The sequence below is a fragment of the Hyperolius riggenbachi genome, chromosome 11, assembly GCF_040937935.1.
Source record: "Hyperolius riggenbachi isolate aHypRig1 chromosome 11, aHypRig1.pri, whole genome shotgun sequence".
NCBI lineage: Eukaryota > Metazoa > Chordata > Amphibia > Anura > Hyperoliidae > Hyperolius > Hyperolius riggenbachi.
Genome location: NC_090656.1, coordinates 131,927,893 through 131,942,940, shown reverse-complemented (window position 1 = coordinate 131,942,940; position 15,048 = coordinate 131,927,893). Strand labels below are relative to the sequence as shown.

The 15,048-nt window shown below is 42.4% G+C and overlaps 1 protein-coding gene across 1 annotated transcript in view; it reads right to left on the bottom strand.

The window, feature by feature from the left end:
• Positions 1-15,048, bottom strand: part of FRMD8 (FERM domain containing 8) — a 70,347-nt gene that overhangs the window by 31,260 nt on the left and 24,039 nt on the right. The window contains exon 6 of the mRNA XM_068259598.1: positions 13,961-14,127. Coding sequence (XP_068115699.1) covers positions 13,961-14,127 — 167 coding nt within the window. The remainder of the gene's footprint in view (positions 1-13,960; positions 14,128-15,048) is intronic.

Sequence of the window (15,048 nt, the reverse complement as noted above, 5' to 3'; positions counted from 1 at the left end):
CTCATGGTGAACCAAAACTCCTAGGAGTGTGCAAGGGGCTGAAAGAGACAAAAAACTTGAATATGAATGTAGAGGAACAATTAGGAGCTGCTAAAGAAAGTTCCTCCTCCAGAAAACTCATAAGGCCCTCTTTAAGCTGCTGATGTTCCCCTGCTTTGCTGGTAGCATAGTGTACTGATATCCACTATATGTGCAGTAAATTTGCACAGCAGTGATTATTAATCATACTGCTTCCTGCACAGACCTCTCAGTCTGTAGCATATTCAGCCAATGGTTCCCTCTCTCCTGGTGAAGTGGTTTTTTTTTTTAGCCTTCCCTAAGCTACAAACACTGGTTTGCACAACAGCCGGGGGCCCCAGGCTCTCTCCCTGGCCGGGGCCCCCAAACCACCACGCGATACCTAGAGGAAAGTGCGGGAGGGCCCTGGACCTCTCACCACCACGGGATTCACCCAGGGTCAAACTGGGACACAGGGGGCCCACCAGAGAAATTTCAGCCTGGGGCCCACAAGCCCCGCGACTTGGCGCTCACATACCCTACTCTAGCGGTCCCCTTAACAGCATTACTTAGTGGCATAATAATATGGTAGGACATTAGACTAGGTCTATGTTAGGATTAGATTGTGAGCTGCTCTAAAGACAGTCAGTGACATGACTATGTACTCTGTAAAGTGCTGCAGAAGGTGTCAGTGCTATATAATTAGATAATAATAATATGGTAGGACTTTAGACAGGCTATGGTAGGGATTAGATAGTGAGCCCCTCTGAGGACAGTCAGTGACATGATTATTTACTCTGTAAAGTGCTACGGAAGACGTCCATTCTATATAAATACATAATAATAATAATAATAATATGACTGACTATTGTAGGATTACATTGTAAACTCCTCTGAGGACAATCAGTGACATGACTATGTACTCTGTAAAGTGCTGCAGAAGATGTCATTGCTATTTAATACATAACAACATGGTAGGATATTAGATTATGACAATGAAAGGATTACATTGTGAGCTCCTCTGTGAACAGTCAGTTACATGACTATGTACTCTGTAAAGTGCTGCAGAAGATATCTGTACTATATAAATACATAATAATAATATGGTAGGACATTACATAGTTACATAGTTATTTGGGTTGAAAAAAGACATACGTCCATCTAATTCAACCAGAGAAAAAAGCACAACTCCAACACCAGCCTGCTCCCTCACATATCCCTGTTGATCCAGAGAAAGGCGAAAAACCCTTACAAGGCATGGTTCAATTAGCCCCAAAAGGGAAAAAATTCCTTCCCGACTCCAGATGGCAATCAGATAAAATCTCTGGATCAACATCATTAGGCATTACCTAGTAATTGTAGCCATGGATGTCTTTCAACGCAAGGAAAGCATCTAAGCGCCCTTTAAATGCAGGTATAGAGTTTGCCATAACTACTTCTTGTGGCAATGCATTCCACATCTTAATCACTCTTACTGTAAAGAACCCTTTCCTAAATAAATGGCTGAAACGTTTTTCCTCCATGAGCAGATCATATCCTCTAGTCCTAGGGACAAAAAGCTCATCCGCCAAGCTTTTATATTCCCCTTTGATGTATGTTAATTAGATCCCCTCCAAGGCGTCTTTTCTCTAGACTAAATAAACCCAGTTTATCTAACCTTTCTTGATAAGTGAGACCTTCCATCCCACGTATCAATTTTGTTGCCCGTCTCTGCACCTGCTCTAAAACTGCAATAGCTTTCCTGTAATGTGGTGCGCAGAACTGAATTCCATATTCCAGATGTGGCCTTACTAGAGAGTTAAACAGGGGCAATATTATGCTAGCATCTCGAGTTTTTATTTCCCTTTTAATGCATTCCAAAATTTTGTTAGCTTTAGCTGCAGCAGCTTGGCATTGAGTATGATTATTTAACTTGTTGTCGATGAGTACTCCTAAGTCCTTCTCCAAGTTTGATGTCCCCAACTGTATCCCATTTATTTTGTATGGTGCTAGACCATTGGTACGACCAAAATGTATGACTTTGCATTTTTCAACATTGAATTTCATCTGCCATTTATGTGCCCATATAGCCATCCTATCCAGATCCTGTTGCAATATGTCCCTATCTTCCTGAGAGTTGATGATTCTGCACAATTGTGTATCATCTGCAAAAATAGCAACATTGCTCACTACTGAATCTACTAGGTCATTAATAAATAAATTGAAGAGCACTGGACCCAGTACAGACCCCTGTGGGACCCCACTGCTAACAGTTTCCCATTTTGAGTATGATCCATTGACCACAACTCTTTGTTTTCTGTCCAATAGCCAGTTCCCTTATCCATGCACACAGACTCTTCCCCAGTCCTTGCATCCTCAACTTTTGCACCAGACTTTTGTGGGGGACAGTGTCAAAGGCCTTTGCAAAGTCCAAGTATATCACATCTACAGCATTCCCAATATCCATATTAGCGTTCACTACCTCATAAAAGCTGAGCATGTTAGTCAAACAGGACCTGTCTTTAGTAAACCCATGTTGATGCTGAGAAATAAGATTATTTTCTACTATGAAGTCATGTATAGTATCTCTTAGTAACCCCTCAAATAGTTTGCATACAACTGATGTTAAGCTTACAGGTCTATAATTTCCTGGTTCTGATTTTTTGCCCTTCTTAAATAATGGGAAAACGTGGGCTGTACGCCAATCCACTGGGACTCTGCCAGTTGAAAGAGTCACAAAAGATAAGATAAAGGGGTTTATCTATAACTGAACTTAATTCCCTTAGGACCCGAGGATGCATGCCATCCGGGCCAGGTGCCTTGTCTATTTTTAATTTATTTAGTCTTGCCTTCACTTCTTCCTGCGTTAAGTATTTAATATTACAGTTGGAAGATTGAGACTCTTCTGCCTCTGTAGAAGATGGAAGGATTAGATTGTGAGCTCCTCTGAGAACAGTCAGTGACATGACTATGTACTCTGCAAAGTGCTGCAGAAGAAGTCAGTGCTATATAAATACATAATAGTAATATGGTAGATATTAGACTATTATGGTAGGATAGGAGTGTGAGCTCCTTTGAGGACAGTCAGTGACATGACTATATACTCTGTAAAGTGCTGCAGAAGACGTTCTGTTCAGGCAAAGTCAAGAGTTCACGAAGAAACATTTAAATATCAGTTAGACTCTTCACTAAGGTTAAAGGCAGCATCTGAGCAGCTAAAAAAAATGAGCTCTACTTACCCATGCTTCCTCCAACCCCTGGCAGCTACTATATCCCTCGTCGTAGTTCCGGTGTCCTGGGATACGCTCCGTTTCAGAAGCTGACCTCGCCATTTTGGCCTCTACTGTGCCTGCATAGAACACTGCAGACCACGTAAGAGCGATTGACAGCGGCGCTCACGCAGGCGCAGTAGAGGCTGACCTGGCAAGGTCAGCTTCTGAAACTGAGTGTATCCCAAGACACTGGAACTGCAGGGATACAGCAGCTGCCAGGTGCTGGAGGAAGCCCCAGGTAAGTAGAGTTCATTTTTTTTAGCTGCTTGGATGTTTCCTTTAAAGGAGTCATCAGGCAAAGTAAATAACAGCCAATTTACTTACCTGGGGCTTCCTCCAGCCCCTTGCAGCTGACTTTCCCACGCTGTCAGCTCCATTTGCAGCCACTGGCCCAGGGTCCCCGCACGATGCAGAGGGTGATGGACACCCTCTGCACCATGCAGGGGCCCCGGGCCGCGGCTGCGAAAGGAGCTGTCAGCGTGGGACAGTCAGTTGCTAGGGGCTGGAGGAAGCCCCAGGTAAGTAAATGGGCTGTTATTTACTTTGTCTGATGACTCCTTTAAGCATACATGTGAACCAAAACAGTTCTGGCAATACATCATACAGATCTCACCAGCCTTCTCTTGTCTGTAATGCAAACTATCTGCATAGATTATTTATTTGCTCTTTTCTCCATTATCTGCATTCACTTCCTGCTTGGTCTGTTAATCTTTCCTCTAATGTCATTCATTGTTTATCTTCTCTGTCTTTATCTGTCTCCTTCTGTATACCTGTGTAATGCTGGGCATACACGGACCGTTTTTTGCGCCGATATCGAGCCGCTCGTTTCTTGCCATTGTTTTCCCCGCCGGTATCGAGCGCAGTATCGATCCGACGGGGTATCGGACATGTCGGATATTATCAATCGAGCCATCAGGCTCGATTGATAAGCCTCCCTCCTGTCCGTGTATGCCCAGCATAATAGCTGCTCTCTTTCTGCAGGTTCGGTACACTTTCCCCTCTTCCATTGTCACTGCCATTTCTTATCTTTTCGGCCTCTGCTCTGTCAGTGCTATTACCTCCATCTCTCCTGGCAGATTTCATTCACCATTATCTCTCTCAGGAGCTGGTTCTTCCTCACAGCCCAGCACCTCACTGGCTCACTCCATCCGTCTCTTGCATCACTCAGTTGAAACTCCGCGTGCTGCTCTCCTGTGTTCAGCTGAGCTGAGAACCGCACATTCTGTGTGCCTGCGAGTCATGTGACTGTCACATGACTCACTTTTTCCCTGAAGTCATCTAGGGGCCCCATCTGCTTATATTCCTTCGCCAGCAGCATTTTTCACGATGCGACTGCTGGCAGGGCGAAGTTCTTTCCCTAACCTCCACAGGTGACGTGATATGGTTTACAAAAGGCCTCCCGATCTTTTTAACAACCCTTTGCTGGGCCAGTCCGAGCCTGAATTCACCCCCACTGCCTATGAACTAAATGCTAACTGCAACACACACAATTGCTCACTCCCAGCTAAAGCAATTTCCTACCTTTATTCGGTCAGCTGGCACCAGTCAGCCAATCAGGTGTACTGTTATACACCCTTTGCCTGCCGTACCAAATCTAGCAGGAATTGCATAAATTAGGTAGCATTCAGGTGGGAGGCTTCGGTTGGACGTAATCGTAGATTATATAATTTGCAGGGATGCCCCATGCAGGCAGATCTCCCACTGGTCTCCTCCCTTACCACTCACCTGTCAACCACATCCTGAAAGCTGCAAAAAAGAAATTTAAAATCACAAACAGTAGTTTGCACGACAGCCAGGAGCCCCATCCCTAAGCTACCCATAAAATGACCACATGATGCACATGCACCCTTACCCATATCCCCAAAAGATGGAAGCTACAGTCTGAGCAACTGACCAGTATTAATCTATATCTAGACAGTAGGCTTGTGTTGCCTAAAGGGCCTATTTCCCCTTAGTGCTGCATCAGTTCCTGATGTGGCACCTGTGCTGTTGCAAAGCTGCAGCCAAATCACAGGGATTCGTATGCGGTCTGCGTAAAACTGCAGCCTACAGAATTTTTTTTTAGCTACGCGAAATTTCAATAGGCTGCGGTTTTCCGCTTCTGAAATCACATGCAGAAAATAGCCACGATTTGCGTCTAGTTTAAAAAAAGGCCCTTGGGGCTTATGTCCACTGGGAGCCACGGCCGAATTGGAAACTGACGCATTCTGCTGCGTAGCCACAGTCTGAATCGCTAAGCCCTTAGACATTAGCTAGATAGGTAGCATTTCCTGTGCAGCTCACACAGGATACTGTTCTTTAATAATAAACTTAGTAAATAAATATTTAAGAAAATGTGAAGTGAAATTAAAATAAAATGTCAGATACTTGCCTATGGAGAGAGAAGGCTCTGGGTCCTATAGAGCCTTCCTGTCCCTCTCATGGCCCCCATACTCCAGCACTGTCGCCCCTGTTCAAATCTGCTGCCACATGTATGCAGCAGCCCATCTTCGGAAGCACCCGGGTTCCTGAAGCCTTTAGAGAAGGCATGGGCAAACTTGGCTCTCCAGCTGTTATGGAACTACAAGTCCCACAATGCATTTGCCTTTATGAGTCATGACTGTGGCTGTCAGACTCCTGCAATGCATTGTGGGACTTGTAGTTCCGTAACAGCTGGAGGGCCAAGTTTGCCCATGCCTGCTTTAGAGGATACTCAGAGCTGTATTCGGCCAATTGGTTGAAAAGCTCTTGCAGGACTGACAACGCTGGAACAAAGTGACTGTGAGAGGAACAGGAGGGCTCTATAGGACCCAGAGCCTTCCCTCTCCATAGGCGAGTATCTGTTTTTTTTATTTTAATTTTACTTCACATTAGCTTTAAAAGAAACCTAAACGAGAGGCGCATGTGCGCGCGCAACCAAGATGGCCGCAACTAACTGAGCTCCGCTCTACGAGCCCCGCTAGCTGACTCTTAATCGAGCAAACACGGACTGCAAAGACAAGAGTCTTATCTATCCAGGCACAGGAAACCTTGATGTCACCTACCAAGTCCAAAACGGGCACGAACGACAAGGGGAAGACTAAGAAAATGGATAAGTTCCTCCGTGACACGAGAAGCCAAGATGGCGCCCAGGCCTCTCAGCGTGCCTCTCCAATGCCTCATAACACAGAGAAGCAGATTAAATCTCCGCAGCAAAGTCCACAGAGATCGGAGATTCTGCAACACATAGAGGATGTCCTATCTAAACATAAAACGGAGCTTCTAACAAGCATGCAGGAACTGATTGGTTCATGAACCAAAGAACTGAAGGCGGACATAGCGGCGATCGGAGACCGGACAGACAAGCTGGAAACTCGCCTTAATGAACTCATCGTACGCCATAATAGAGGATGATAATCAAAACCTACAGGCCGACATTAAATTCCTCCGCCTACTCAGGAGGACTCGTAGAATCGAGACCGGCGCCAGAATGTGAGGATCCGTGGGGTCCCGAACTCGATCACACAGGATGACATGCGTGAGTACCTGACCCGCTTCTTTTCTACTATGGTCCCTGATCTCCCTACAGAAATGTGGCGTATGGATAGAGCTCACAGAGCTCTTGGAGGATTACCTAAGAACTCTCAGGCCCCTAAGGATATAGTCTTAAGGCTCCACTATTATGAATCAAAGGAAGCATTACTTAACATTACTCACAATATGCCTCGTATTGATTTCGAGGGGGACACATTAGGGGTATTCAATGATCTTTCCCCTGTCACATTGGAAAAAAGACGCCTCCTTCATCCTATCACGCAAGCTCTTTGGGATGCGGGTATAAGATATAAGCGGGGATTCCCCTTCAGATTAATAGTAACGAAGAATACCAGAGTGTATAGCCTTCAGGATATCGATGAAGCACAGAACTTCATACAGAAACTAGGCTTATCTGTCTCACTACCCCAACAAAAAGGAGATCAAAGGGCCTCATCCTCACAAGGATCCACTCGACCTCAATTACAGCCGGACTGGGCAGTTCATAAACCACGGAGACAGGGCTCCAGAGCTAGCACTGCATCTCCCCCTTTTTCACCACCTTTGCTGGAGGAGCAAACAGACTAAAATACAGGCCCTAATCATTTTTGCTTTCCATTAACGCATGGATTTCTAGGATGGTGAACTGGACTACTCACCTAAGCCTGCCATTTTTCTGAGAACGGGCTCGGTTGGCTCTCTGGATGTGCGCCACCTGTTCCTCAATGTTCTGCTTGGTGCCACCCTGCACTAAAATGCAGGGCATGAAGAGCACTGCAGATTCACTGACCCTAATAGGTCAGATGATAATGTCTTTTTTGTTTTCCTTATCCACTGTTAGACTGGATATAAGTTTAATTCTGTTCTGTTTATCTTGTTATTGTTTTTCTTTGGTTAATGACAATGTCACTGAACAAAAATGTTACCATGGAAGTAGGCCCCTCTCTCCCCCTTCCACTACTTCACAGATAACAACAGTTAATACCTCCGGGGAACTCAGACCCCCTAAAATGGCTGCTACTTCCCCTTTTCCTTAAATGGTGGTTATAATTTCAGTGAATGCTAAAGGTTTAAATTTACCTAGAAAACGACAACTTCTCCTAAAGGAGGCAGCTCAACAAAAGGCTGATATTATCCTGGTACAGGAGACCCACTTTAAATGGTTAAATCATCCTAAATTGTACTCTAGACATTATCCGATTGCCTATTATTCTTCAGGCCCAACTAAAAAGGGAGGAGTGGCCATCTTAATGAAGTCCACAACCCCATTTACTTTAACGAGATCTGTTGTTGACACAAAAGGCCATTATATATTACTAGAGGGTCTACTTGGTTCTATGGAGGTAGTGTTGAGTTCCATATATGTCTCATGTGGAGATCAATTACGCTTTCTTAAAAAATTGGGAAAGAAATTAGAAGGCCTCTCAAATTATAATTGGTTACTGAGTGGAGATTATAATATGGTTTTATCATCCACAATGGATAGGACGGACCTTTCAAATAAAACAACCCAGCTAAAAGTAAATTCACTATCTAGAGAATTTAGAAAGTGGATAAGACAATATCATCTTGTTGATCTTTGGAGATTGCAACATCCTCTTTCTAAACAGTATACATTCTACTCCAACCCACATTCCTCATATAGCAGACTGGACTATTTCTTAGCTTCCAAAACATTTATTAATAAAATGCTAAATTCTGATATTGATCTAATTACATGGTCCGATCACGCTCCTATAATTCTTACTTTATCCTGTGAAGCACAACCAAAGGGTGCATTTCACTGGAGACTCAATGAGACATTACTTAAAGAAGAAACAATTCGCCATTCTATAACCCAATTCCTACATGAATATTTTCGTCTTAATAAAGGGATGGTTTCTCAGGTATCCACTCTATGGAAAGCCCACAAAGCTTTCATACGCGGCTGTTTCCTAAAAGAAGCTTCCCAAAAAAACCGAAGTGAGGTTACTCTCCTAGAATGGTATAAATCCCAATTGAAGGCTGAAGAAGAGCAATACAAATTACATCCCACGAAAAATAACTTTACTAAATGGCAGACAATTAAAGCTAAGGTATATGATTTGCAATCCCGAAAAGCAGAAAAAGCACTGTCCTGGACCAAACAGTTATTTTATGAGAGGGGGGGATAAACCACATACGCTATTAGCCAGAAAACTTAGGAAATTGAAAAATCAGAGATCCATTTATGCTATTAGAAATAAAGAAGGCCTGATCTCCACTGATCCTGGGCATATCTCTAGGGCTTTTCAGGACTATTATAAAAGCCTATATAACCTCCCGGATACTAGTGACCCCTCTTCTATGGATAAAAAAATAACGGACTTCTTGAGTAAATTAAATCTCCCTAAACTATCCGAGGACCAACTAACAGAGCTAAATTTGCCAATCACAACAGACGAGATTAGTGTAGTAATAAAATCCTTACCCTCGCAGAAAACTCCAGGACCAGACGGGCTGTCATATGCTTACTATAAGAGATTCTTGGGTATCCTCCTTCCCCATATGGAATCCATGTTTAACTCTTTTATGGAGGGTGCCCCGATTCCAAGTTATATGAAGCGTTCCCTGATCACCGTGATACATAAGGAGGGCAAAGATCCACAAGATACCTGCAGTTATAGACCAATTTCGCTCCTCAACTCCAAAATCTCCAAAATTTTAGCTAATAGATTAAACCCTTTACTCCCTAGCTTAATTCACGGTGATCAGGTGGGCTTTATTATGCAAAGACAAGCAGGGAACAACACAAGAAGGGCGATATTGTGGACTGGATGGGGGTCTGTCGGAGGCCTTCTCTCCTCCTTAGTTTGGATGCGGAGTAGGCCTTCGACAAACTCTCTTGGCCATATTTAGTTAAGGTGTTGGATTGCTTTGGATTTATGGGGAATTTTATTCAAACTATTAAGGGTCTCTACGGCAGCATTGAGGCCATGGTTAAGATACCTCTCGCTAATTCTTTCTATTTCCCACTGAATAATGGTACTCGACAGGGGTGCCCCCTCTCACCCCTCCTTTTTGCTTTATCCATCGAACCTTTGGCAATGGCAATTAGAAACAACCCAGACATTACAGGAGTTTCTATTGGGGGACAAAATTATGTTGTTTCACTTTTTGCAGACGACATTTTACTTTCTCTGACTCAACCACAGATCTCACTACCAAATTTAATGAAGCTTATCTCACAATTTGAGTCTTTCTCAGGTTTCAGACTCAACCCAAGCAAAACTGAGGCCCTCCCTCTTCATATTCCCCCAGACATGTTGGAATCTTTGAAAGACAGTTTTCCATTCAAATGGAAATTAAACTACATCAGATATCTAGGCATAAACCTTAGCAATAATTCCAAGAAGCTATATGACCATAATTTTTCTCCCATGTTCAAACAACTAACTAAAGAGATATCTGAATGGAACACATATAATCTATCTTGGTATGGTCGGATATATGCTCTTAAAATGAATGCAATCCCGAGGCTTCTTTATTTATGCGACACTCTCGCAGTTAGAATTCCTCAGTCCCAAATACTAAATTTTTAAAAAACTATGTATAAATTTATTTGGGCAAAAAAGCGCCCTAGAGTACTACACTCTGTTATGGAATCAGATAGATCAAGAGGAGGGCTGTCAGTACCTAGCTTACAAAATCATTATTACGCTGCTCACTTACGTCAAATTGTTCAATGGTCCTCCTTGGATTCTAGACCAAGATGGGTGGACATAGAAGAGGCTTCTATTTTCCCTGAAACATTGGGCTCAGTTTTATGGTCCTCAGAGGGCAGAGGGAGCTCTGGAAAATATATATTGAGCTCTGTGGACTTCACCCTATCCCTCTATGCTGACCAGAATACAGAGCAATGATATGGTAGCTGACCTTCCCTGTATCAGGTATAAATCTTTACTCTCTATGAGAGATGTATGTGATCCATCCACTAGAAAATTACTTCCCTTCTCCGAATTTTGTAAAAAGTTTTCCTTAACTAAGGGTCACTTTCTATTATATTTTCAAATTAGATCACAAATACAGGCTCTGATAGGCCAAAATCCTTTTTCTCCTTTAACAAATTTCGAAACATTAACTCTCGAAACCGAGAGAATACCCCATTTAATATCCAGAATATATTCAATACTTAATGTTCCATCTGAAGAACATTTCACTTAGCATTCCTATATGACTTATTGGGAAACGGAATTCTAAAACGAGTTAGATATTGCAGAATGGGGAGGAATATGGGCCAACGCAAGAAAAACCTCACTCTGCTCTAAAACAAAAGAAAACATATATAAAATATTATTTAAATGGTACTACACTCCTTATAAGATACATAAAATATATCCACAAACTTCGGACCTATGCTGGAGAGAGTGTGGGGAGGTGGGAACCCTCTCTCATATATTCTGGTTCTGTTCAAGAATCCAGGCTTTTTGGGTAGAGATTAAAGGGACTCCAAGCAGTGCAGAAACTATGGAAAGATGCACATCATTTTAAAGCTCTCTTTCTCCTCTTTCCAATGATATATAAACCGCCACCCTACGCCTTTTAGTTTTCGCTATTTTCGCGATTGAAATTGCTGCGGCCGCGATTTCGATCGCGAAAATAGAGAAAACTAAAAGACGTAGGGCAACGATTTAGGTGTCGTCAGAAAGAGGAGAAAGAGAGCTTTAAAATGATATCCATCAAGCCATAGTTATATTGTATTACACAGGACGACTTTTTGTCAAAGTCAGCAGCTGCATTCAGCAGAATGGAGCTGCTGACACTGGGGAAAGTGTCGTCCTGTGTAATACAATATAACTATGGCTTGATGGATATCATTTTAAAGCTCTCTTTCTCCTCTTTCTGACGACACCTAAATCGTTGCCCTACACATTTTAGTTTTCTCTATTTTCGCGATCGAAATCGCGGCCGCGGCAATTTCAATCGCGAAAATAGCGAAAGTTAAAAGACGTAGGGCGGTGGTTTATATATCATTGGAAAGAGGAGAAAGAGCGCTTTAAAATAATATGCATCTTTCCATAGTTTCTGCACTGCTCGGAGTCCCTTTAAGGAATTACTAAAACAAGTCTTAAAAAAAGAAATAAAATTAGATCCATGGTCTTATGTACTGGGAAAACCACCTCAAGGCTGTCTTAGACACACAATTAAGATGATCAATCATATACTGACTGCGGCAAGAATAGCCATAGCTTCAAATTGGAAAAACAGAGAACATCCCACCATACAGGAGGTCATTCAGAGAGTAAGACATACCCGAACCATGGAATATCTTACTTATTTATCTCATGAAAAAAAGTGACTTATTCTATAAGGTTTGGGACTATTGGGATATCAATTATGAACTACCATTATCAGAAGAAGGAAACAGAATCTGATGTTTTATGCTTGGTGATCCTTTTAGTGGCGGCTGGATGGGGGGTCTGGGGACTGGGGTAGGAGAGAGTGGGGAAATGAGGGGTAGTGATATTCTGTGTAATTATTTGAGTACTTAGTTGACCTTGTCTATTCGTGTTCTATAATTCTTACTTTTCTTTGTTTTTTTTTTATTTTTATTTATTCTCTTTGTTGATTTCTTTTCTGTCTGTTTCTCCACCCTTTTCTTTTTCTTTGCTATCCATATAAGGTACTTGTTGCGTGGCCAAAGTTACATACACTGGCCTAAGATAATAACGGCCTAAATATTCTCAGATGGGATGACTTAAATTTTCTATTGAAACTGTCGGCATTAGATAAACTAGATGTTATGTTTATTATGCTACTTAGGGTTCTTGTTCTGTAATGTTAACCAGCTGAGCGGTCTGGACGAGCTCAGCTCGTCCAACACCGCCAGCGGCTGCCGCTCAGGCCCTGCTGGGCCGATTTTAATGAAATAAAAAGCAGCACACGCAGCCGGCACTTTGCCAGCCGCGTGTGCTGCCTGATCGCCGCCGCTCTGCGGCGATTCGCCGCGAGCAGCGGCGAAAGAGGGTCCCCCCAGCCGCCTGAGCCCAGCGTAGCCGGAACAAAAAGTTCCGGCCAGCGCTAAGGGCTGGATCGGAGGCGGCTGACGTCAGGACGTCGGCTGACGTCGATGACGTCACTCCGCTCGTCGCTATGGCGACGATGTAAGCAAAACAAGGAAGGCCGCTCATTGCGGCCTTCCTTGTTTATTCTGGGCGCCGGAGGCGATCGGAAGATCGCCTCCGGAGCGCCCTCTAGTGGGCTTTCATGCAGCCAACTTTCAGTTGGCTGCATGAAATAGTTTTTTTTTTATTTAAAAAAAACCCTCCCGCAGCCACCCTGGCGATTTAATCAGAACGCCAGGGTGGTTAATGAGACATCTTGATAACCCTCAATATGTTTGTAAACCTCATTTGCCATTACTGTGTTTTTGGTATTCTGCAAAAAAAAAAAATTTCAATAAAAACTGAGTTACAAGAAAAGAAACCTAAACAGGCTAAACTCTCTAAATATATACAGGCTGCATTTATTTCTGTTTTCCTTCTGTCCTGAGTTCTGATCTACTTTATTGGAAAATATATTTGCACTACTGTTCGTGAAAATACTGAAAACAGTAATAAACTTTTTTTTTTTTTTAGACAGGCTACCGTATATCTTTAACTATTAGTCAACCCCATGTATTAGTCAAACCCAATATTTGACCCTCTTACTGACTCAAATATTATTCCACCCAGGAAAGTTAATGGCTGTACTTAGGGACCAGAAGCACATTTTACACTGAGCAAAAATCGCAACGCAATCGGATCACACTAATGGAAATTGCCGCTGCCGTTTCCATTAGTTTTACTGTACCATGCATATTGCGATCCGTTAGCAATCAGATTGCGAAACGCAGGATAGTGCCCTATATGTTTATTTGGCCAGAGCACGCTAATCAACCCACCACTTCACCTTTGTCTGCCATAGTGCCAATGTTTGTTTTTCCTGCAACAAGAAATGTGATCCTACTAAATCCCACCAAAACAAACATTCACTGCTGCATAGAATTGTTTTTTTCCCTTTCTAAAGACCCACATTCTTCACCTATCCTCACTGTCCTGCCAATATGGAATATGCAGTTTATCTGTGCGCACACACGAGGACATTATTCCGAGTGGGTATGACTGGGTATGGGAATGTGAACTGCAAAGGTAACCTTGTTTACTACAATGTTACAGTATACATTGCACATGCTTTCAGCAATAATAAATGGAAAGCCATACCTTAAGGTGGAAGGTGTATGTTGCTCTCGGTTATATGGCCCCAGCTCTAGCCAGCAAGCTAAGCCACCCAACAATTCACAGTCCTCCAAGTCACAAGGGTACCTGCCCTCAAGAACATTGTATTTTGCTTCGTCATACAACAGCCGTAAAACATCCTCATTCGAGATCTACTTACCAAAAGATAACAGCATAAAAAAAGAAATCAATGTTGTACAAAGAAAATAAATAACATACACACACACACACTATATTTTCCCTCTGCTATAATTTTGACATAAATACTAATTTAGTTGGCTAAAAATAGTTTTTATTCTGAGGTTGTTAGAGTTGCTTGTACAACATTTAAGTCATAGTATAGCTAAAGAATAACAGGCATTTTCAACTACAGATTTTCTTTAGTTGTTCCTGAAGACACTTAGTAACTAACAAAAGCAACAAATAAGTTAAAGGAATACTCATACATTATGTATACAATAAGATTTGTAAAGCACTCTTCTCCCATAGGATATAGATATGTCTCAATACATAGTTGATGGGAGCCAGAGACTTATTATTATGCAGACATTATTTGTTCAAATTGCATGGTGTGAATAGTGGAAGCTCCAGGCTAACTGTAGCTAGGTATAAATGTTGGGTTAAACTTAGTTAAAGTGGATCCGAGATGAACTTTTACACATTGCATAATTGTGTTCCTTTCCTATTGCTTATAGGGCATTCCTCAAGCCAAATACTTTTTTTATTTATTTAATACTGTAATTCCCTATAAACTAAACAAGCCACACCCACAGGTTTTTAGAGAGCCAAGACACTTTCAGACAGTAGCAAGGGCTCATGGGAGCTCAGTCTGGGCAGGAGGAGGGGGAGGTATTACTAGTCAGAGATTTCAGAGGCAGAGGGGAGGAGGGAGGCGTGGGGGGGGGGGGGATTAGGTTTTTTTGCTCAAGATACAGATAAGCTTGCTTTTGTGTAAGGTTTACAAACAACATGGCTGCTGTCGTATCACAGGAAGAAATAATCATATTCTATTAAAGCTGTTTACAGCTAGATTTGCTGTTTAAACTATCTAAACTTTAGATAAGATATATAGA